Below are 24,200 nucleotides of genomic sequence, written 5' to 3'. Positions count from 1 at the left end.
CGATATGCAGATGTTCGAAACGTTGAGATCGCGGGAATTCGCCGATAGAATCACGTGACGATGTATTTTACCTCGTTGGCATCCAATGCAAGAGTCCAAAGTGCAAGTGGTGCAGAAGGAAGTGTGGAGTAAAGTCAACAGCGGTTAGTTGAATAATGAAATCAAAAAAATGGGTATCTTTAGAACTGTAGAATCTAATCTACCCTTTGACGTAAATCGCGCCTCTAGCGATGGCATATCTTTTATCCCGCTCACAATCGCCGGATACATGAAGTGGGTAGTGGAAAATAAAGCAATTCAGGATTACCCTTCCGCGGAGCATCTCACTAGGTTGCTGTTGAGAGTAGCACGCCCTGTCTTCTATCTCGCTCTAACCGCTGCGTAAATACAAGCGCGCCGCTTGCGCACGCCTCAGTTGCGTTGCGTCCGGCCGTCGATGCGAACGCATGCACCATTACCCTTGTCTGTGTATGATTCTGACTAAATTTTTATTAGTCATATTTTAGCCATTTTTTAGAACGAGTTTTTTCTACAAAATCTACTTAGCACAACAAGGTTTTGAACCCACGACTTTTGAGCATCATACACATATGAATGGTTAAAAACTATCTGCACAGAATAAATAATAGTATTATCATACAGAACGGCCACGCCCCGCCCCGCCCCGACTCGAATTACCTCGCCCCGCGACAGCAGGTTGACGGCCGTTCGCCGGCCGCTCAGTACAACTATTTTTAAGCAACTTACTCACACGCCTGCCCCGTGTACAGACGTGCTGTTCACACATAGAAACGCAAGTGATTTTTAGGGTCGTACCCAAGGGGTAAAAACGGGACCCTATTACTAAGACTCCGCTGTCCGTCCGTCTGTCTGTCTGTCACCAGGCTGTATCTCATGAACCGTGATAGCTAGACAGTTGAAATTTTCACAGATGATGTATTTCTGTTGCCGCTATAACAACAAATACTAAAAAAAGAATAATATAAATATTTAAATGGGGCTCCCATACAACAAACGTGTTTTTTTGCTGTTTTTTCCGTAATGGTACGGAACCCTTCGTGCGCGAGTCCGACTCGCACTTGGCCGGTTTTTTATGTATAGCGTGTCAGCCCTGTGCTATCATTACATAATCATCCCATAGAAGAGATCGAGATAGAGATCATTCCTTATGCAGGTCGGCCGGTGGGCGGTTAAACGATGGTCAAGAGTGGAAAAGCATAAATAAAACAAACATATTTGCTAACATTATTTATTTAATCTGCACTTTACAACGAAATATATAATTATATGTAAACATGTGAACAAACTACACGTCGGAATGTAACTCACAGCACACTAACAAACGATATCACTTATAGCAACGCTTGCGATTATAGCAAATATAATTATGTGAAGTTTGCCTTTTTATTTATGGAATATTTAATTAAAAATACTTTTTTTCTCACAATAAAACAATGGGTTTATTTTACGCTAGAGTAATCTGGAATTTAATAGCAGAATATGGTTTGGTTACTTTGATACATACATATACATTTTTTAAATGACCTTTCAGGTATAATATTTAAACTTTCGCGTTTTGAACATATATTAAACCAGTTTCAGGTAGTTTTTTATTTATTTAAACTGGGATCGGTGCTATTAATACTGACAATTTTATAACAAAAACACACAGAAATATTGGTTATACATATTTTTTCACCAAAATTATTATAACAGAAATCTGATTTCATCATATGTTAAATTATTAGAACATCGTTTTTTATATTTTAGTAAGTACTCATTGCTTTTACATAAATGTTGCCAAAATTACAGTAAATATTAATTACATAAGATATGGATTATATTGCTTTAGTTGCAAATATTAAATCATAAATAAAGGAACATCGAACATCGAGATCATTAATAATTAAGTAGCTAAAATCCAAAATAGTACATTTCGATGCTAGTGCGGAAAGTATGTCATTACACCACGAGTACCGAGATATCTCGCAAGACTCGGGACGAGTGAAGAATGACATATCCGCACGTGTATCGAACGACGTTTTTTAATACAGTTGCGAAAAAATAAGAAAAGAAAAGAATTAAGGAATGGAATTCGAAACTTTTTATATTATAAATTCTGTGACATCATCGACATTGACATTATGAAGAGGTGTTTTTCTAGCTTTTATTCGACTAGAATAGATTTTGTTATTAATATTGAACCCACTTCAATGAAAGTTTTTTTTTTTTCAAATGCATGTTCTATAAGACAGAAACATTTGTAAATATTAAAACATTGTACTATTATTACCTAAATATCGTTACTTACGATTATTTGTGTATCGTATATTTATAAAAACAATATCGAATGTTGCCTTTGGAAACTTAAAACATTCTTGCAGTAAGAAAATACGCCTCTTCCTTGACAGACGTTCCGTTCCATTCAGACAACTGATTAAGAACGGTTTTTCAACATTAAAAACTAAACGTGTTATAATACTTATAATGATGAAGAGGTAAGTAATAAAATATGAAATATGCATATTTTTCGTATTCTTACATTAACTGTAGGTTTTTATGTTAATTACCACGTTTAAAGGAAACTAATTTAAACACTCATCAATAAGTAGTCATGAATTGGAACAAGTATAGATTTAAAAAAATTGGAAAAGTAAAAAGCACTAGTTCGCGAAAACCAACTTTCCGCACGCTAAACAGCCACGAAAAGTAGCACTTTTTGAGCAACTGTATTAAAAAATAATATATAATTATTAATGCTTTTTTTAAATAAATTTTGGGTACGAATATTAAATTATTCTTTTTGAATTATAATTGGTTTAAAATTAATTTGCGTTTATGGTCAGTTATAAATTTTAGCATTGGATAAAAATATAATACTTAATATAAATATTTTCAAATTATGTCACAAACTGATCACAAAAGGATTTATTATACATTATTTTGTTTTTTGACACATGTTTACTTTTGTAAATTGATGTCCATAATCTCGAGAATCACAATTGACTCAAATCAAATCAATTGCGATTAAGTATTAGAGCCTCGAAAATATATCCCTAGTAGGTATTATCAATTTAAAATAGATACTGGATTAATTACTTTGATACATACTACGTAAATCTATAATTTAAACAACAGGGAAGCTATAATTGAGCACCTAACAATTATAAAATATCCAATTCATCAACATATATATTTACTATGCATATAATTTAATACATTTAGTACATTTAAGTTACAATTTCATTTAGGATTAAGTACCTTAATACATTTATTAATTGTCGTGAGGACAAAAACCAACCAACATAAAACCGCTTTAATATTACTTATATTAAAATCGATTTTATTAAAAAAAGGTCACAAGAAATACTGAAAAACATCTTAGTATAAATTGCATTGCAATGGTAAATTAAACAAAAATTTACCATTAAAAAAACATAATTATATGTCAATTGTTTTTAACATTAACATCGAACACTGGGGAATTCGTTAAAACAAATATTCTAATGATTACATACAATACAAGTGATCTCGCATAATTTGAATAGACATAATATAGTGATTAATATTTAATTTTCTACTAATAACAAATAATTAAGTACCAAAAGAATACTGTTCATAATTTCTCTACAAAAATATTTCTGCATGGGAAAGTAAATCTAATAGTAAGATTTTATGTATAAATTTATAAATATCTGGTGTTAGTGACGCCGTGTTTCAAGCACCTACTTTAACGGTAACCGGTTTAGCACTATTATATAGTCATATAAAAAAAACAATGATTCTGATTTATATAAAGTAAATTTACGGCTACGTTTCGTAAAAAACAATGTAAGTATTTCGGTCAATACATCTAAAAACGCATAACAATAATGGCATGGTGGTTTTTCATATATATAAATAATAGCTGGAGAAAACGCCTAGAACACATTAAAACAATGTCATAATATCATGTTATCTTATTCTACAAGCAAACTGGCGTAATAAATCTCTTATTTACTTTTCATAAAATTTCTTCTAAATTCAACTATCAAAAGGCATGCCACATTTATTTAATACGTTGGTCGTATTATGTATTATGTGAAGAACTATTATGTGTATCTGTATCTAGCCTTTAACATTATATTTATTTATATGCTAAATATATTTCACCTAAATATGTCAGGGTAAATCAACACGCATCAATATTGTTACTTACTTATTAATAATTATACTCTTAATATCTAAATGGAATGGTATAAATAAATATAATTTATAACAAATTTGAACTAATCGTAACAACATCTCACGTACAAAATTGCTTAACAATTAAAAATATAAAAACAGAAATTAACATAATTCGTTGATAATAGTAGGTATATATAGCGAAAGCCAAATAGACAAACCATGACTTCACTTGATAATGAAATAAAACTGAACAATTTTTGGTTGCTCGAGTAACTTCAATGAAAATTATATTAAACAAAAATTATGTGAAATTTATTGACATTAAGATGAATTTCGCTATCCAACGTGGTAACGCGGCAAGTGTGATGGGCACCTTTGCACCCGGTACAGCTCGCGGAGGTCTTTTTGAATAAAATATTTTAGTTAGTTTTGTAGTTTATTGTTTAATTCCATTTTTTTTTATATACACTGTAATGTCATGTATTTTCTGAATTAAATTATTTCTTAAGATGAACAGTTGTAATTAATCAGCAAAAACGACAGAAACATTGTAAATTAACAAATTTCTCAGCATTTTATAATTTGCTATAAATAACCTTAACATATGGAATGTTATTTAAGTAAAATTGGTCTAGTATTATAAATGCAGTATGGCAAGTGAAGTCACAAGGAAAAGTTCATGTACTTTCTTTTCTAGGTTTTTGTACAAATCGGAATGGCACCAAAATAATTTCAAATTATGGCATTCCATAGTCTAGGAACCGATATAACATAAGACAAGCTTATTATGCCGAAATATTTGGATGAATACGCTTATCTATCTTCAGTCCAATATTAAAATCTATTTTGTCCTTTGAAAGCGACATATTGTTTTATTGAAACCTTAATAATTCAGTAATTAATTATTATAAATGCTGTGACCTTCAAAGCACAAGTTAATATATTTATTGATTTCCATAATTTCGTTTGTCATAACATTATCGGATGTTTGTCGCAATCCATACTAATATTATAAATGCGAAAGTCTGTCTGTCTGTGTGTTGCCTCTTCACGCTTAAACCGCTGAATCGATTTAGATGAAATTTGGCATAGAGATAGGTTGAGTCCCTGAGAAGGACATAGGATAGTTTTTATCCCGAAAATCATCCCTTAAGAAAGTAAAAAGCGGGGTGGAATTGAGATAATTAATGAAGTGTCTGCTAGTTTGTGTGCAAAATATGCTCAAATTGAATAATTGCTATGAAATTTTTTCCAGGCGCTTGCTTTAGCTGCTGTTAGTAAGTCCGCGCAGACGAAATCGAGGGCAAAAGCTAGTTTAGAAATGATTGGAAATAGACACAATAACAAAATTGTGTCGTGAAAAGAGTTCTAAATTTGTATATGTCTACCAATACACGTGTGATATCAATATCATGTACGTACTGTGTGATCTCTCTCTACAATGCTATACATTTGCGAGATGTATTTATAATAATCTCTCAGAATGGAGAGAACTAAAAATCACCAAACGACTCTCAACAATCTGCCAGGAGAGGGCTCTCAGATTCTTTGGGCACATAATGCGATCGCCGCACCACAGCCTCGAACGTGACATCATACTGGGGCAAGAGGAAGCGCGCTAGAGGAAGAGCCCCGGCAAGATGGTCGGATTCCATTAGACAAGCATGTGGTTCCATGCAGAGGGCAGCCCACATAGCCCTTGATCGCGTTAAATGGAGGGATATAGTTCTTGGTCACGATCCTCAGTCATGAGGGAACGACGAAGAAGATTTATAATAATTAATAACACAATAATTTAGCACTATCGATGTTTTTCTTCGACGTAAATTAGATTAGGGGATTAGCAAACCTTTTTTCTGTAGTAAACCGTTGTATGAATGTAACAGTAATCAGCAACGTACCGTACAATCGTACAACTAGTAGCGGAAGTAGCTAAGGTGTATAAAATAATCTAAATACAACTTTATTGGTAAGAGAATAAGAGCGTGTGTAGATCATTTCGAATAATTACCTAGTTATTTCTTATGTCAGCAAAACTATTAGCTTAACACTGCATTTAATATCTTTGTTGCCTGTACACTCAGTGCGAACCTTTATCTCCGATTCTTAGCCGCCCACGACTACTTGCTAGGACAAATGCAATATTTTCAAAATAAATATTCATAATACAATGCTACAGAATGCTTTTATTTAGGCCTCTGGGCAACTACAGGTTAAATTGTGACATTTTCAACCAAAAGGGACCACATTCTCGTTAATAAGGTTTATTTTCAATTGAGGCTATATGGAAATAGCGCTTTATTGACAACCGACAATAAGTAACCTTTTTATTAGATATTTTAAACCGGGTCACTCACGTATTATTAAGTCGAATAGCTCGACATGTTCGAATAGCTCGACAGTCGAATAGACGGTCCTCGTAAATTGGACCGAAACATGTCGAGCTATTCGACTTAATAATACGTGAGTGACCCGGTTTAAAATAATCTAATATGTTTGAGTCTCACGGGAGTTTTATAGTTAAAAAAGTAACCTTTTGATTGAGAATGACACTAATAATCACTACACCTTATAAAACGATATCCCCGCCGCCTCAGTCCGTGTGTTTGTATGTTTGCGATAAACTCAAAAAGTACATAACGAATTTTCATGCGGTTGCGGTTTCATTTGTATTTGTATTTTCACCTATCAATAATAAGGTTTATTTTCAATTGAGGCTATATGGAAATAGCGCTTTATTGACAACCGACAATAAGTAACCTTTTTATTAGATATTTTAAACCGGGTCACTCACGTATTATTAAGTCGAATAGCTCGACATGTTCGAATAGCTCGACAGTCGAATAGACGGTCCTCGTAAATTGGACCGAAACATGTCGAGCTATTCGACTTAATAATACGTGAGTGACCCGGTTTAAAATAATCTAATATGTTTGAGTCTCACGGGAGTTTTATAGTTAAAAAAGTAACCTTTTGATTGAGAATGACACTAATAATCACTACACCTTATAAAACGATATCCCCGCCGCGTCTGTCCGTGTGTTTGTATGTTTGCGATAAACTCAAAAAGTACATAACGAATTTTCATGCGGTTGCGGTTTCATTTGTATTTGTATTTTCACCTATCAATAGAGTGCTTGAGGAAGGTTTAGCTGTACAATTTGTTAAGGTTTTGTGTAACCCGTGCGTAGCCGGGGCGTGTCGCTAGTAACAAATATAATGACAGTTAACCCGTTTATATCTTTGTGAGGAGCCCCTCCAGCCCCAGCACCTCGGGGAGCTCGACGTCCTCCAGCCGGATGGAGGACGGGTTGAACGGGAACTGCACTGAGAAGATCATCTTCGAGTCCATCAGGAGGTTTTGCTGGAAAATAAACAGTGTTTTAATGAGCATTCTTAAAAGAAAAAACCGGCCAAGTGCGAGTCGGACTCGCGTACGAAGGGTTCCGTATCATTACAATTTTCACCCCGCACAGGAAAATTGCACAATTTCTGCGGTCGCCTAAAGACAATTTTCCCCTGAAAAAACCTGGTGTATACAAAGTTGAGTGCAGCTGTGGTAGTTCGTACATTGGGCAGACCAAACGCACTATTGCCTGCAGAATTAAAGAACACATTGCTGCGGTCAAGAACAATGACGTTCGCAAGTCAGCTATTGCTCAGCATCTCCTTGAGTCGGGTACAAATCACTGGATCGAGTTGCATAGTCCCAAGGTCATTTCGACAGAACGCCACTATATACCAAGATTGGTAAGAGAAGCCGTTGAAATTCACAAATACAAAAATTTCAATCGTGAAGATGGGTTTAAACTGTCAAATGTGTGGAATCCTGTGATTTGTTTGTGTAAAAAACCAGTGATATCCGAATCAAACACGCGTAGTGACACCGTGAGTGTAGTGTGTTTGGGCAGACCAACGAGTGTGAACGCGACCGGACCAACAAGTGTGAATGCGACCGTTGGTAACGTTGAAAGTGAACGCAGCCGACGCGCAAGAATGAGGGTAGACAGAGCGCTGTCTACACAACTTTGACACCCACCCGCTATCTTCAGTCACCCGTGAACATGATGCATGTAACTGCGTCGAAATATCGGGAGCTTACAAATAATACAAATGGTAATCACTGTCTATATCCCGGTAAATATAAGTCTACTGTTTAAGAATGTCCTATAATATTAAAAAAAAATTAAAATAATAGAAATTACCGGTTCCTTGTCCGCTTTAGGTCCCGCCTTCTCCTGCATTTTCTTCTGAATTTCGTGGATAAACTCTCGTGTAACTTTCACTTCGTAGTCTTCGGCGGGGGTGTACATATTTAGGATCTGTAAAAATACAATAAACGCAATACACGTTGCCGTATGACACAAACAGATTATTTTAACAGTTTTATCTTCGAATTTAAACTATTGTGAGACATACTACTTAACATTAAATAATTTCACGGTTTAGACTCACTTGTTTTAGTCACTCGCGCGACATGTTTCGGAGAGCCTAGGTCTTCTTTCTCAAGCACTTGTCGCGCAAGTGACTAAAACAAGTGAGTCTAAACCGTGAAATTATTTAAAGTTTTATCTTCATCTGTTTACAATTTTAACACCATTATAAAGTTGATGAGCTTGCGGACAACTGACGGCCGAATTTGAAGTTGTCACTGGCCTGAAGCAGGGAGATGCCCTTTCGCCAATGCTGTTCAACTTGGCACTCGAATACGTCGTCCGAAAATTACTTATGTATGATGGGGGTATAGAGTTGAACGGCAGACATAAGGTCATTGGTTTTGCTGATGGCTTGGGGCTACTGGCACAAAACAAAAGGGACCTGGAGGCCATGGCTAGAATTGTGGAGCAGGAAGGGGAGAAGATAGGTCTCAGAATCAACCACCAGAAAACAGAATATCTCCAAATGAAAAGGTACAAGAACACCAGGGTGAAAAGAGAAGACCTCTAGTCGGAGCCTACCTAACCTACTAGCCTACTAACCTACAAAAGTGTAGATTAGGTACCTTGGTTGCACAGTAACTGATACCAACTGAAGGCAGCGCTCCATCGAGTTTTAGTGTCCAAACTGATCAGTAGACCGACCAAAATTCTAGTCTACAAGACTGTAATTAGGCCAGTTTTGATGTACGGATGTGAAGCTTGGACGCTGACTCAGAAAGAAGAGAACAAGCTCTTAGTGGCGGAGAGGAAAAACTGGCGAAAGATTCTGGGGCCTATCAGAGAAGATGGAACTTGGAGGCGCAGGAATAATAGGGAACAAGAGGAGCTGGTTGCGGTGCCCAATATAATTGGCAAAATCAAAGCCACACGACTCCGCTGGCTTGGTCACCTGGAGAGGATGGGAGAGGATCGTGCTGTGAGAAGAGCGTATGTCGGCGTCCCAGATACCGCTGGAGTGACGAAGCCCTAAAAGACCTGTCCGCCCTCGGAATACCCAACTGGTGTGAAGTGGCGCAGAATAGGGCAGAGTGGCGCTCTCTTGTGTCGGAGGCCAAGATCCTTTTTGGGTCACTGAGCCAGTGAAGGAAGTAAGTAAGTATATAGTTGATGAAATATAATTTTCAACGATTGGTCACAAAACTTTATCTTTACGAATACAAAAGGACAAAAGAATAAAGCACGCACCATCCATATTATTAGTAAATATTATTTTTATCTGTGTAAGAATATGTCCTATAATATAAAAAAATTGCTCGTTTAAAGGTATAAGATGACATACCTTGCACACTTGCATGGCGGTAAGATTGGAGCACATGTCGACAGTGCTCTGAACGTCGGCGAGGGACTTCCTCGCCTGCAGCAGCTGCACAGCTTGTGTGATCGGCTTTAGCACGCTCAGGATCTCGTCCACCTGTAAATGTAGTCAACAGTTAAGGGCTTATTATAGTCTTCATCTTTTCAAATGACTTTTTCGTCTAAGACGGTGCTTTGTTAAACAAAAGCCATTGTCTCTGCAGACCCTCTGCCCAGCAGCACATATCTTTGGTTGAGGTTGTAAGTGATGTAGTAGTTAATTACGCTCTTCTGCCCGTATTCGGCTAGCTGCTCCTTGATCCAGTTCTCCAGGTGGGAGATGTTGTACCGGATCTGCAGACCCTTGGCCAATCAGCATAGATCGTTGGTTGAGGCTGCAGGTGCAGATGCAGTAGTTACTTATGCTCTTCTGCCCTTATTCAGCTAGCTGCTCCTTGATCCAGTTCTCCAGGTGGGAGATGTTGTACCGGATCTGTAGAACCTAGGCCAGCAGCACAGATCTTTTTGTTGAGGCTGTAGGGGCTGTAGTAGTTACTTACCCTCTTCTGCCCATATTCAGCTAGCTGCTCCTTGATCTAGTTCTCCAGGTGGGAGATGTTGTACCGGATCTGGAGACCCTCGGCCAGCAGCACAGATTTTTAGTTGAGGCTGCAGGTGCAGATGCAGTAGTTACTTACGCTCTTCTGCCCGTATTCAGCTAGCTGCTCCTTGATCCAGTTCTCCAGGTGGGAGATGTTGTACCGGATCTGCAGACCCTTGGCCCAGCAGCAGAGATCTTTACGCAGAAGAAGCTGATTCAGACTGTACGCGCAGATGTAGTAGAACAACTGCAAAATAACAAATTTAGTTTAATTATAAGGTAAGAATCTTTTGTTAGTTATATAGGTTGAATTTTAGTGTGGTAAGCAACGCTCGTGTGTAAAGGGGCGCCCAGATTGTCCAGATACGTCGTGAGGCGCGAACGCTTATGTTAGTAATTGATTGCGCATTTAATTTGAAATGTGCAATCTAAAGCTGTCAATATAAGTTAGCAATGTTTATTGTTTTTCGACCATAATAAGGCTTAAACTTATTCCTAGGATCCGACATGCCGATGGCTACCGCGAACTTTTGTCATTTTTGTGACATTTGTAAATTCTCAGTAACATTTTGTAAATTTGAAAGCAGGCTTTGCAAATACCTGTTTATTAGAGTCAAAAAGGATATAATAAGATAGAGCGGTACTGTCATAGTAAATTTTGTAACCGCTGTAAATTCACTGCCATCTATCGACATACTTTAAAAATAAAAATGAAGATTTATAAAAATACGATAAAATGTATTTAAATATGGATAAATGATTTTTTTTATTTGCATTAATTATTTTTATGATTTTGACCCATGTTCTTTCACTGACATGCGTTAAAATTGTTAAATAACAAACGTAACCGTCAACGCCATCTATACGAGAGTAGGCCAAAGCTAGGGGCGCCCTCTGATCGAGAATCAAATTTTCTTGATTTTCGAGGCACCTTTTTTCTTTAGACTGTATCCGTCTATTACGGAGTTATATCTATCTTTGATTAGAGTGAAACATCAGACCGTAAGTGAAAGGTAGACTTCCGGTTCGAACGCCATCTTGATAGTAGCCTCGTGATTAATTCCTTTGTTTTTTGCTCATTAATATTGTTTAAAGTGTAATATCGATAGCTTTATTATACAATAATCTAATGTGGTAGTGTGCAGTGAATGGAGAATTAATCTCAAAGCGTGTTTAACCACCATTTTGGAGTCAACGGCCGGTAGTCCACGTGCTTCTCGTAAAATCCAGCTATCGGTTTTACGAGACAGTACAACAACCACCGAACAGCGTCGTGCTCTAAGAGCATTTATCTTGTTCCTACCCTTTTACGTGACATTGGCTACGGGCAACACCGCCGAAGTCCATCAAGAAAAAAAAAAAAAAGTGAAACGTATACTCGTACCTGTTTGAAGATCATGACGCGCAGCGAGGCGTCGACGTGGTACTCGTGCAGGTGGTCGTGCGCGGCGCCCAGCTCCTGCTTGAGCCGCGCCGGGCCCGCGCCGGGCGGCGACGGCGGCGCGCGCGCCGGGCCCGACAGACCGCTGCCGATATGTACCGGATACCGGGGTTAATGGAGATGGTCGGGGTGAATAGGTACTAAACTTCTAATATTTACATCGGTACGGTTTCACTCACTATTCACTATTTTCTCTACAATTTTTTGACTTTCAAAAAGTGTTCTGTAGTATCTATTTTGAATAAAAATATTATGATTATGATTATTATTTGTATCTCCGTTATAAACTCTCGGGTTTTCAGGCCCGGTCATTTATAAGGCGTGCGTGGGGATATAGATCCAACACAGAGGCCGTTTGGAGAGTTTTGATGTCATGTACAACGCCTGCTGGAACCCATTCACGGGTACATAAATAGATACCCGTAAACCGGTTTCAGCAGGCATTGGGAGCTATTATAGAAAAGTGGAAAGAGTCCTGGTCTATGGCTTAAATTTGGGTGGAATATAAGACTGGGCTATTGCTAAGAGTTTCGGACACCTACCATAACATTGTGCTATACAGTGCTATCGAGGCAGGCGGTGACTCGCCACTCGTTAGATGGACACCTGATGCGCCATCGTAAAGACGGCCAGGCGCAACACCGGCGTGAGCGGCTCAGGGGTGTCGAGAGGTGTGCTGCGCTTTCTCCGAAGTTACTCGCGGCGTTATGCCCTTTAACACTTCCACCCCTGGAGCATATAACTCTTACGACTCCCCTCTGGACGGCCAATGAAGGCAAGCCAGAGCTGAGAGTCCTACGGGTCCCCTTGGGGTCTACTCCGACCGACGAAGACACACCGGAGACGGAGACCCTGACCGACTCTCTGGAGCACTCGGGTCCGTAGGGTCGTCACTCCCCAACAGCTCGCCACAAGCTATTATTTTTAATCGCTTTTGGCGACATGTTTCGGATTCGTCGGGAATCCTTCCTCAGGTACGACCGTCCGCGGCGGTTATATTCCGTGCCCTGCCCGCGCCGACCGCCCCCTCAAAGATAATATTGAGTGAAACCGTACTGATCTAAATATTTCAAGTTTAGCCCCTATTCACCCCAATTTCAAACTTCAAATGTGATTTACCTGACAATTTCAGACAAAGGGTATTTATTCGTGTGATGAACACAAATATTTGTTCCTGAGTCATGGGTGTTTTCTATGTATATAAGTATGTATTTAACTATATAAGTATATCGCCTACCACCCATAGTACGAGCTATGCTTAGTTTGAGGCTAGGTTGATCTGTGTAAGATGTCCACTAATATTTATGCATATCATAGAGTAACTTATACTAGAGCGGTACTGTCATAGTAAATTTTGTAACCCCAGTAAATTCACTGCCATCTGTCGACACACTTTAAAACTAAAAATGAAGATTTATAAAAATACGATAAAATGTATTTAAATATGGATAAATGTTTTTTTTAATTTGCATTAATTATTTTTATAATTTTGACCCATGTTCTTTCACTAATATGCGTTAAAATTGTTAAATAACAAACGAAACCGTCAACGCCATCTATACGACAGTAGGCCAAAGCTAGTAGCGCCCTCTGAACGAGAATCAAATTTTCTTGATTTTCGAGCCACGTTTTTTCCTTAGACTGTATCCATCTATTACGGAGTTATATCTATCTTTGTGCATATTAAAGATTAATAAACGTAATAAGGTAAGATATTTGTAAATACAGGTACGTACGGTGCTGGCACATTTTCATCAGTGGTGTTGTCGTGTGTACTGGTATATTTGAATAGGCATGCAAAAACATAGTAATACAACATAAATGCTAGTTAAATATGTTCTAAATATTATATCCACGCTAATATAAATTAAGAAACACCTTAAAATTACAAAAAGCAAAACAACAATGTCAATAATAACATAAATAAATTTTCAACACACTTGCTCAAAACGACGTTTTTATTCCACCGATTTTTGGCTCATAATCCTAGATATTAAACACGCGTGCTCTTTCAGTGTATTATTCCACTCGTGCTTTTTCATTATATTATCCGACTGAGTTAAGAAGGTAACTGATTGCTAATAATATGCATGGAAAGGGAGCCTTCTTTAATTGGTCAGACTGGCGGGCACCGGCGCGCCCGGCCGGCAGTATGACAGATGCAACACACAATACTAACTGTTTTAACTATTAAAATTTGATTAATATGACTTTCTTTTTTTTCTCGCAAGTGTGTTGAAAAACGTCGTATGAAACGCGTGTGCATTGGTCATTACACACATCGGCTTTCTTATTGCGCGCTCGCTTACAGCTCGCGCGCACAATATCGCCTCGTGTGTAGTGACCAACTTAACACACTTGTATCATAATATCATAATTAAAGTATTACATTTAAATGATAAATAAGTATAGATGCAATTATTTTACATATCTAAAATAAAAACACATATCTATATTGTATATGTCACGATGTTACAAAATTATAATAGTGAGGTAATGTGATAAGCCAAATCTGTCAGAAGATAATATGAAACTAAATCTAGTTAGTTGGTTGTTTTAATGGCATGCAGTAATATAAATGTATTATAACCTAAATATATAAAAAAATAACCTGATCTCCTCGTATTCCAGTATGGCGCCCACGATCAGCCGCTCTACCTGCCTCTCCAGGAGTGTGATGACACCTGTCAACAAATGAAATATTAAGACGAGACGGTTCACTTTTATATGGACCGCTAACACGTGATACTGGGTAAATATAACGTATGCGGAGTGAAATCTGGACAAAATTCAATGTCGTATTAAATAAAACAACGTGATTACTTTTCATAAATTTTCATGTATTTTAATAATGTATTTAACAACGTTAAATGCAAGATAAAGTTTACTCAAATGCGAGATTTTTAACGGAAGTTGTGGTACTTTAAAGTCATCGGTGTCGAAAACACATGTTGGCATTTTTTTAGTTAAAATTTTATCTTCCTTAGGAAAACTTTTTTAGGAAACTTCGTATGCTCGACATATTTCACATTCTCGTCTGTTGGACCATTGGTGTTCTCAAAATAGTATTTACCGTGCCATAAATTTCCAGTGACATATGATTAGTCCCCCAAAAATCCCATTACGCAAAAACAGCTGTTTTTTACACATTTTGGTCGGTATGACGTACCCACATTTTCAAAGTTATTTATTTTTATTTTCGGATACGGCGACCTTAACTTTTCTTGGATGTTTGCCGATGCCCATTATTTTTAAACAGTTTTACTGCCACATTTGAATAATCTCATGACCTCTCTGTAAGATTTTGTGACTCGGCGGGCCGTCATTTTCTTCAATCGATCTCTCCCAGGAAACTGGCTAATGCTGGAAGGTTTACCTGAACCAGACTTTATAGCCGTAGTTTTTTTTAAAGAACAAGGATGTAAAAATATTATAAACATATCGTTACTTCTAACTCGCTTCCACAAAATGTTCCACTATCTTCTCTTTCGGCCATAGGGAAATAGTACTGGAGAAATTACATACAGTTTCGCGATGGTGTTCTTCTAGATTGACCACAATTTCAAGAGAAAGAATCCAATGCCCATGAAACTTACCGGATTAATTGACCGATATATAGACTTTAAACTGGGAGTTGGATATAATTTCAGTTTAGTTTTTTGTTTACTTTTTACATGTTCAAAACTTTGTCCAGATTTCACTCCGCATACGTTAGGTATCAGTTTTTAAGTAATAAAGGAAACATGTAGTGCCTACTTTAAAAAAAATCTTTGTCGCGTGTTTGCAACCTCGTCATTTGAAGGTTGCCTGTGCCAATTTCGGAATTAGGTTGCCAAAAGTGGACTCTTTTAGAGTGTAACCTGGAAAGCGTATGAAAAGGACTGCTGGTGGGTTATCAGTATACCTTGGTAGATCTGCACGGCGATATCGCTGAGGAGCTGGCGGTATTCCGACAGGTCGAAGATGCGCAGACACTGCTGGTTCTGACGAGGGGTGTTCTCCTTCTGGTACACCGCGTCGCCGCTGTACTGTCGGAGGTTATTTAGGAGCCTGTGGAAGAATAAACATATAATTGGGGTTATTCATAAATTTCTGTCAAAAACAAGCGGTTGATAATCGTTGTCCCTGTGCGCTATTTAGATATTTACGTTAATCAGAAAGAGACAACATTTAACACAGGTTTGTTTTATGACTAAGGGCGTAAACACAACAGCGGCGAGATTGAGAGATGAAAACAGTTCTCCTTAAAAGAGTTTTACTTCCATCTCTTTCTTTCTTCTTCTTGACTCCAATCCTGACTGCCGTCAGCAGCTGATGCACCTTAGGCTCGTCGTCCACGTTGTCCGTGTGTTTTATACATAAATACCAACTACAAAATATCCCTTACATGGCGACCCTGCCTGAAATAGTGCTTTACTTGGGCATGCTTGTTTTAGCCTACCACAACATATTAACAACTCATAATGAGCTGTATTCTTAACCCTGCCTGTGAAGCCGATGGTCCTGGGTTCGAATCCCGGTAACGGCATTTAATTGTGTGATGAATACATATATTTGTTCCTGAGTCATGGGTCTTTCTATGTATTTGTATTATATCGTTGTCTGAGTACCCACAACACAAGCCTTCTTGAGCTTACTGTGGGACTCGGTCAATCTGTGTAAGACTGTCCTATATTTATTTATTTATTCTAGAGACATTCTCGAGTTCGTACTCCCATCCTTACATGGCGACCCAGTCAACGCATGAGAATGGCCATTTTGTAGGAGTTAAGTACTTAAGAGTAATTATAATAAATTCTGTCTTACCGTAACATATTAGCGAGCCAGAGAGCACTATACTCCACGCTATCAGAGCGTTTTCTCAGCGTCTTCTTGACTCCAATACGAACGGCTTTAAGCAGCTGATGCATCTTAGGCTCGTCGTCCACGTGGTCCATGTGGCGCAGCATCATGAAGATGATGTAAGCTGGGAGTCCGGGGAGTAGGGTTACGGCTGTTCGCGGCTTCAAGTCTAAGGAAAAGAAGTTAACAAATGGTTTAATGACATTTACCGTTTAATAATAACAATTCAGCCTATATACCTACTCGTATGTCCCACTGCAGGCCCAGCAAAGGAGGGGTGCGACAGTATCTCGCGGGTGAGATACTGTCGCGCCAATCATGTGCTAGCCCGGCTGTTGGACAAGGGCTTACACTATAGTCCCCACGCCAGCCCATAGCAGGTTGGGGACTTCACATACACCTAGGGAATGCAAACCAGTTTTTAATTAATTTTATACAAATAAAAACCGGTTTACATTTCCTACATACACCTTTTGATTTTCTTTGCGGATGTATGCAGGTTATAGGTATATATGTATATATATACAAAAAAATTGCACGAGAGAAAGAAATTGCACTAGAGAAAGTATCTTTTATTTCATAAAGACAAAACAATTAAAATAAATAAATAATTTGAGACGACCTTTTAAATCTTATTTTAATCGTATTTAGATGTTACGTTTTGAGAACGCCACAAAAAACATTACCAATATAAGGAACATGACTCTTTCTTTGTGGTACTTAAAAAAAAAGAAAAAAAGAAACAATAAATTGTATAAAATTACTATTTAAAAAATGGCCGCGTTCATAATTTTAGAGGAATATATTGAAATTAACAAAACAATTATAGTGCGCAACAGAACTAGCTGAACGGGCGAAGTATTCAAAACGATGTAAACACAACTATACTCAATACTCAATATTTTTACCTGAAGGAGCGCTTCAAATACCTCTCTTCTTTAAGATGCTCCCAGAATTATCTGCTTACCCAAGTTTCTTCTTCTTCTAAATTCTATAACGATTCTTTAACCTTCCAAGCGATTCGGTTGTGGAATGCTCTGCCGTCGGAGCTAAGACGAGCTAAATCACTCCCCATTTTTAAGGCTCAGCTCAAAATCCACTATCTGTCCCTTCCTCAAACTCGTTAATTATTAGATTCTGTCTGTCTATCTGTATTGTGTGATATGTTTATATATATATATATATATTTATTTATTTATTGTATATATTACATTTATGCATGTATTGATATTGTTATATATTTAGTTGTGCTGATATATTTTTTTTTCCTGTACTCGTTCTCCATTTATTTTTGCTACCCTTATACATATTTCTTCCTTGCGCTAATTTCTACTACCTGAAGGTTGTCTGGAAGAGATCGCTTTTAAGCGATAAGACCGCCTGTTGCTGCTTAGTTTTTTATGTTAATTTGCTGTATTTAATCATGTTTCATTGTGCACAATAAAGAATATTATTATTATTATTATTATGTGTATCTCCGTTTTAAAACTCTCGGGTCTTTCGAGCCCGGTCATTTATAAGGCGTGCGTGGGGATATAGATCCAACACGTAGAGGCCGTTTGGAGAGATTTGATGTCATGTAGAACGCCTGCTGGAACCCATTTACGGGTACATCAATAGATACCCGTGAACCGGTTTCAGCAGGCATTGGAAGCTATTGTAGAGAATATGGACAGAGTACTGGTCTATGGTTTAAGTTTGGGTGGAAAAAAGACTGGGCTATTATTATTATTATTTTTATTGCAAATAAGGAAGAATCCATGCAGTAGTGGATACACAGTACCAAATCAATTTTAATTCAAGCGGATTTAAACAGAACAATAAGTAATCTTAAAACATGTCAAAAATCTAGATAATAAAATAAATAAAACATAAATGTACATGTTCTTTTTATATCTTTAAGGTATTATGATGATAGATGTCAATTCAATACAATTTTGCGACATTTGGCATCTTTAGGTTATAAATTGTATGGAGATGACACCTGTCAGCGTACCCTTCCAGTTTGGAAAATACTATACTATCTGTATAAGAAAATGAAATATATAAAAAAACCGGCCAAGTGCGAGTCGGACTCGCGCACGAAGGGTTCCGTACCATTACGTAAAAAAACGGCAAAAAAAAATCACGTTTGTTGTATGGGAGCCCCACTTAAATATCTATTTTATCATCTGGGAAAATTTAAACTGTCTAGCTATCACGGGTCATGAGATACAGCCTGGTGACAGCCAGACGGACGGACAGACAAACAGACAGACGGACAGTGGAGTCTTAATAATAGGGTCCCGTTTTTACCCTTTTGGTACGGAACCCTAAAAACATGAAATTTGGCATACCTGTAATGAGTTTCTTAATAATCGTCGCTTCGTCCTGTATTTTGTACTCGAACATGCCGAGATACTCCCTCTCTTTCTTGCGCGACACGGGCGCTATCTCGGGAGCGAGAGAGGTGTTCTGAGGCACCACGGTATCTAGAAAAAAAAATAGTGCGAACACGCTAAACATCAAAAATCACTTGCCTTTCTATGTGTGAACGGCACATCTACACGCGTCATGCGTCATTGTGTGAGTAAGTTGTTACTTATTATCTGTGGTTAGGAGGAAGAGGAGGAAAGTCGATAAAACGTGAATTAAGAAAAATCCAAGTACGTGTCATTGTAAGCTGAAGACTCGGGTTCGATTCCCGCCTCGGCCACCGGTGGGGTGGGCACTTTTTCTTTAGTGTATATATTTGTGTGTGTGTGTGTGTGTGTGTGTGTGTAATAACGCTTACCGTTGCCCTCCAGTATATCGCTGACGTCCTGTATGCCCGCCTCCCTCAGCTTGGTGACCAGCAGGCGTATCTGGTTCTTGTAGCGGCGGCAGCTCTCCGATAGTTTGTCTACGCGCTCCTGTTATACAATTAATGTTTCACAATAAATTTAATTAGCGTCAACAATCTGACGGCTCCTGTGTTACCCCCTATAGTTCATGACTTTATAATTCATTTATTGCATCCATGCTTTACATTTGGTGGTGCATACATAGTAATAGTAGGTTTCATGGACCCTGATAGGGCGCACAGCAATAGTCTTAAATCTAAATTATGCTATAAATTATATAAATCATTATATAAATCAGGTGCACTTGCACGCTTTCTATGTGCGACTCCCGTTCCTGAATCTCCTTACCAAGGATAAATATTCGTACCTGCAAAGCCAGACTTTCAGCCGCCAGTTTGATGATCTCGTTCTGAGCAAATTCTTGTTGCTTGTTCTTAGGTTCTTGACTAAGCTCGACGCTCAACAATCTGCGTTTCATACATAATCAAATTACAGTACCGGTCAAAAGTTTACACAACACGACACGTCAGATAAATGTGAACCGGGCTTAAAGCCTTTACATTTGTCTGTCGTGTTGTGTCGTGTTGTGTTGTGAGAAGATTCATACTATAATTGTGCAGAGGACATGGCGTACCAGTCATTAATAAATAAAAATACATGATCGCACTTAAACTATCGTGAGACATATTTCAAGATATTTATCAGTACGGTTTTTACTCACTATTATTTTTAGGCAGTGCACGACGTACAACCGCAGCGGACACTCGTGCCTGAGGATGGATTCCCAAAGAATCCGAAACATGTCGCCATTAGCGACTAAAAATAATAGTGAGTAAAAACCGTACTGATAAATATTTTAAAAATACATGAATTATTATGAATTTTAGCAAAAACTGTTAAACTGGAGTGAAAGTGATACACGTGATTGACGCTGAAGTTTTGGTGAAAGTTTTATGAAGTGCTGGCCAGCCGAAGAGACACACAACGAGCTCCAAAGGTATGTGCGCAGGCATTTCTTCTAACACCCTTAATTCTAGGCGTCAAACAAGTACTTCTTGTTAATTTTAGATACAGTCCATTTTTCAATTCCCTTCTGGTGTCTTAAGGGCTCCCATACATATCTCCCCGCGTCTGTTTTATCCCGCCTAAATATTGGTATAAAGGCACTACCATATTTTTTTAGTGAGATAAAATCTCACTTTCAAAAGCCTGTTATTATAAATTCTCAAAGTTTCTTACAGTACCGGTCAAAAGTTTAAGTTCACCCCTTGTTTTCGGCACAAATGAGTACTTTTGTGCAATATTTTTTTCCAGTTCGGATGTCGAAATTTGTTTCCAACTGATCTGTTATTGTTTCCAGAGATGTTTTTGATTAGTCAGACACAATTTACGTACATTTCTAAACAGCTCATTCCCTAAAATTTTATAGGCATGACGGGCTACAATGGGGTTGGCAACTGTCAAAGGCTTGCAGAGATGGCGCCATTATAGCTTGCCCCTTTTTCTATGAGATTTGGCTTAAAGGGCTGGCATCCAGGGCATTAAAAAAAATATTACACAATTCTAGGGATTGATAGGGCAAGCTATGCTGGAGCCATCTGCTAATTATTTCGACCGGCCAACCCCATTAGAAACACGTCGAATTGCGTCGGTGGGGACACCCGACGTGTCCGAAGTGTGTGCACATGAATCCATATTATCTGCCTAAGAAAGTGTTTCAGTTTCTCAGTCTAAGCCGTCTTAGGTAACCGACAAAGCTCTTACGTACGTTACGTTTAAAGTGACGAGGCCACATGGCAGCATTTGCCGTCATGCCTATAAGATTTTAGGGAATGAGCTGTTTAGAAATGTACCTAAATTGTGTCTGACTAATCAAAATTATCTCTGGAAACAATAACGGATCAGTTGGAAACAAATTTCGACATCCTAACTGCAAAAAATTATCGCACAGAAGTGCTCATTTGTACCGAAAACAAGGGGTGAACTTAAACTTTTGAACGGTACTGTAAGAAACTTTGAGAATTTATAATAACAGGCTTTTGAGAGAGATAAAAACAAATTCATGTATTTTTATTTATTAATAACTGGTACCTCATGTCCTCTGCACAATTATAGTATGAATCTTCTCACAAAACAACACGACACAACACGACAGACAAATGTAAAGGCTTTAAGCCCGGTTCACATTTATCTGACGTGTCGTGTTGTGTTGTGACGAGACGCATATCGGTTTCACACATTTAATATGGTTGCGTTCACATTTGTCTGATGCCTGACGCATCAGAGAAATGTAAACGCAACCATATTAAATGTATGAAACCGATACCCGTCACAACACAACACGACAGACAAATGTGAAGGCTTTATTATTATTATTATTTGGGGCGTTGTGGGCCTTTGAGTGTCACGTCGACCAAACAGTGATCTATTGTGACGGCCCTTTAAAGCTCATTACTAATGCCCGTTGAATCCAGAAAATTCCAGATTCTTTGGGCCGTAATGTTCTGTACCTCATAGGGTTGCAGTACGTGCCGCCCTAAGTAGGTACTTCTTTTTGACATTAGTGGTCCACAGGAACAGAGAATGTGCATTGCAGTCTCCTCTGACTCCTGGCAGAACCTGCATGTCGGATCTTGTATCTTTCCTATTTGAAACATGTGTTTGTTCAACTTGCAGTGTCCAGTCAGTATTCTAGTCACCGCGCAGGTTTTGTGTCTTTTGAGCCCTAGAAGCTCCTTAGCAACTTTGCTGTTGAATCCTTTAATTAGAGCTTTCGAGTGTTTTTGTCCTTTGACGAACTTCCACCAATCGATTGCTCTCGTTTTTTCTAAGTTGCTGAGCAGAGAATATGCATCCCGTTTTGTGGTTCCACAGAACGGTTCTGGGCCGACCAGGGTTGTGTCTGCGCCCTTTCTAGCAAGTTCGTCCGCTTCTTCATTTCCGTTAATGTCGGAGTGCCCTGGTACCCATCTAAGTATGACTTTGTTGGAGTTAGCCAGTGCATTTAGGTTTTTTTTACAGTTCTGGACTAGTTTTAAAGGCTTTATACTTACTTCTGATATTTTTCATTTTCCTCTCTAAGCCGGTCGATCTCGGCCTTCGTCTTCGATATGTGATCCGAATAGAACTTCTTTTCGGCCATAAGCTCTTCTTGCAACTGCCTGCAATTTTAAAAGATCTTTACAATGCATTTCCTACGGAGCCATATCATGCGGAAAGTACTACTTTTCCGCACTAGTGCTTTTTGTTTTCAATTTTTTTTTACAGTACATATGGTGCTACCTTCTCGCACTAGTGCGGAAAAGAGCACTTTTCGTGCATATGTCGAAAGTTTAAAGTGCCATATGTACTGTAAAACGTTGTACGATACACGTGCGAATAGGTAATTTGCAACTCGTGTCGATTTAAAACACTCCTTTTAATAATTAAACTTATTTGCCATGATATGTTTTTTTATTTACTCGCACAATGCATAGTAAAACATTGTATGATACACATGCGTAAAGATGATTTCCGCACTTGTTGCATAAATAGCTATTAAAACGGATTATATTGATCATCCCGTTTCGAACCCTTTCTTCTTCTTCTTCAAGTGCCTTCTCCATCCCAGAGGTTCGAACCATTTGCAGAAGCGATTCCCAACTCTACAGCTACAGAAATAAAACTGATATTGCATCACGCACCTGTTTATGCCCTTCTGCGTTTCGTAAGCAGTAGCCAACTCGCCATCTTCGTTGACAATGTCCACATCGGACCCGTAGCTGGACGTCGTGAGCGACTTCAAGTTCACCGTCTATACAGATAAGGTTCAAATTGTATTGGCGTAGCGTCTTTATACGTTATTGATTCATATAAAATCAATAAACTGGCTATGTAAGACTTCCATGCGTAACATGCGTTGACAGAGGAACTTAAAATATATTGTTAAAATTGCTTTTAAAAGAAGTTTCTACATATACACTTTGTTTTACAAGAAAAATGTGGATGATGTCCGTCTAAGTTAACTCTGCACCGACGTTGAATTGATAAAGTGAGGTAGTGCCACAAAAAACGATATATACTTTAGAAATTAGCCTTTTTCGGTGATACTTTCTTTTTTTATTTGTTTTCTGTGTTTTGTACAATAAAGACTTTATACATACATACATACATAATTTCAGTCTTTCACTGCAAAGTCTATGTCTATGCAGGAGTAGCTTAGTTTGACTCTCAACTATCTTTATCCACAAATAAAGAAAAAATGGAAAGTCTTAAGGTGGGTTCCCACGGCCCAGTGTTATTACAGGTCAGGCACGCCTGTGGATGCCTGTGCGGCTATCCGTCGGGAGTGGGTGACGACAGGAGACCACAGGCCTCATTGGATGCGAACGTTCCCACGATCTGAGGCGCGGTCAGAGCTGTGAAACAACGGGCTGTGGGAACCCACCTTTACATAACCCAACCAAGTTTACTTTTAATATAAATTATATTGAATATCAATCATATTGTAATTAATCGTAAAAAAACAATATTGAATTAAAAATAAACTAAATACCATGCAATGTTCGCAACAGAAGGCGTGAGTGGAAAAATAACGGATTAGTAAATATATACAA

The 24,200-nt window shown here is 38.1% G+C and overlaps 1 protein-coding gene across 3 annotated transcripts in view; it reads right to left on the bottom strand.

The window, feature by feature from the left end:
* Positions 1 to 1,235: 1,235 nt before the first annotated feature.
* LOC134752783 (unconventional myosin-Va) overlaps positions 1,236 to 24,200 on the bottom strand; it is a 76,677-nt gene continuing 53,712 nt past the window's right edge. For 2 of the 3 annotated variants that reach the window (XM_063688485.1, XM_063688486.1), the window contains 13 exons: positions 23,289 to 23,398; positions 22,659 to 22,766; positions 19,973 to 20,072; positions 19,557 to 19,674; positions 19,120 to 19,254; positions 16,748 to 16,952; positions 15,846 to 15,991; positions 14,553 to 14,625; positions 11,885 to 12,026; positions 10,598 to 10,747; positions 9,886 to 10,017; positions 8,373 to 8,489; positions 1,236 to 7,531 (listed from right to left, as the gene is read on the bottom strand). In XM_063688485.1, the coding sequence (XP_063544555.1) occupies positions 7,403 to 7,531; positions 8,373 to 8,489; positions 9,886 to 10,017; positions 10,598 to 10,747; positions 11,885 to 12,026; positions 14,553 to 14,625; positions 15,846 to 15,991; positions 16,748 to 16,952; positions 19,120 to 19,254; positions 19,557 to 19,674; positions 19,973 to 20,072; positions 22,659 to 22,766; positions 23,289 to 23,398 (1,665 nt within the window). In that variant the 3' untranslated portion in view covers positions 1,236 to 7,402. Of the gene's footprint in view, positions 7,532 to 8,372; positions 8,490 to 9,885; positions 10,018 to 10,597; positions 10,748 to 11,884; positions 12,027 to 13,677; positions 13,717 to 14,552; positions 14,626 to 15,845; positions 15,992 to 16,747; positions 16,953 to 19,119; positions 19,255 to 19,556; positions 19,675 to 19,972; positions 20,073 to 22,658; positions 22,767 to 23,288; positions 23,399 to 24,200 lie in introns of all 3 variants that reach the window. The other variant, XM_063688484.1, reaches the window with a different exon arrangement.

The sequence above is a fragment of the Cydia strobilella genome, chromosome 25, assembly GCF_947568885.1.
Source record: "Cydia strobilella chromosome 25, ilCydStro3.1, whole genome shotgun sequence".
NCBI lineage: Eukaryota > Metazoa > Arthropoda > Insecta > Lepidoptera > Tortricidae > Cydia > Cydia strobilella.
This window is presented reverse-complemented; position numbering and strand designations above follow the sequence as displayed.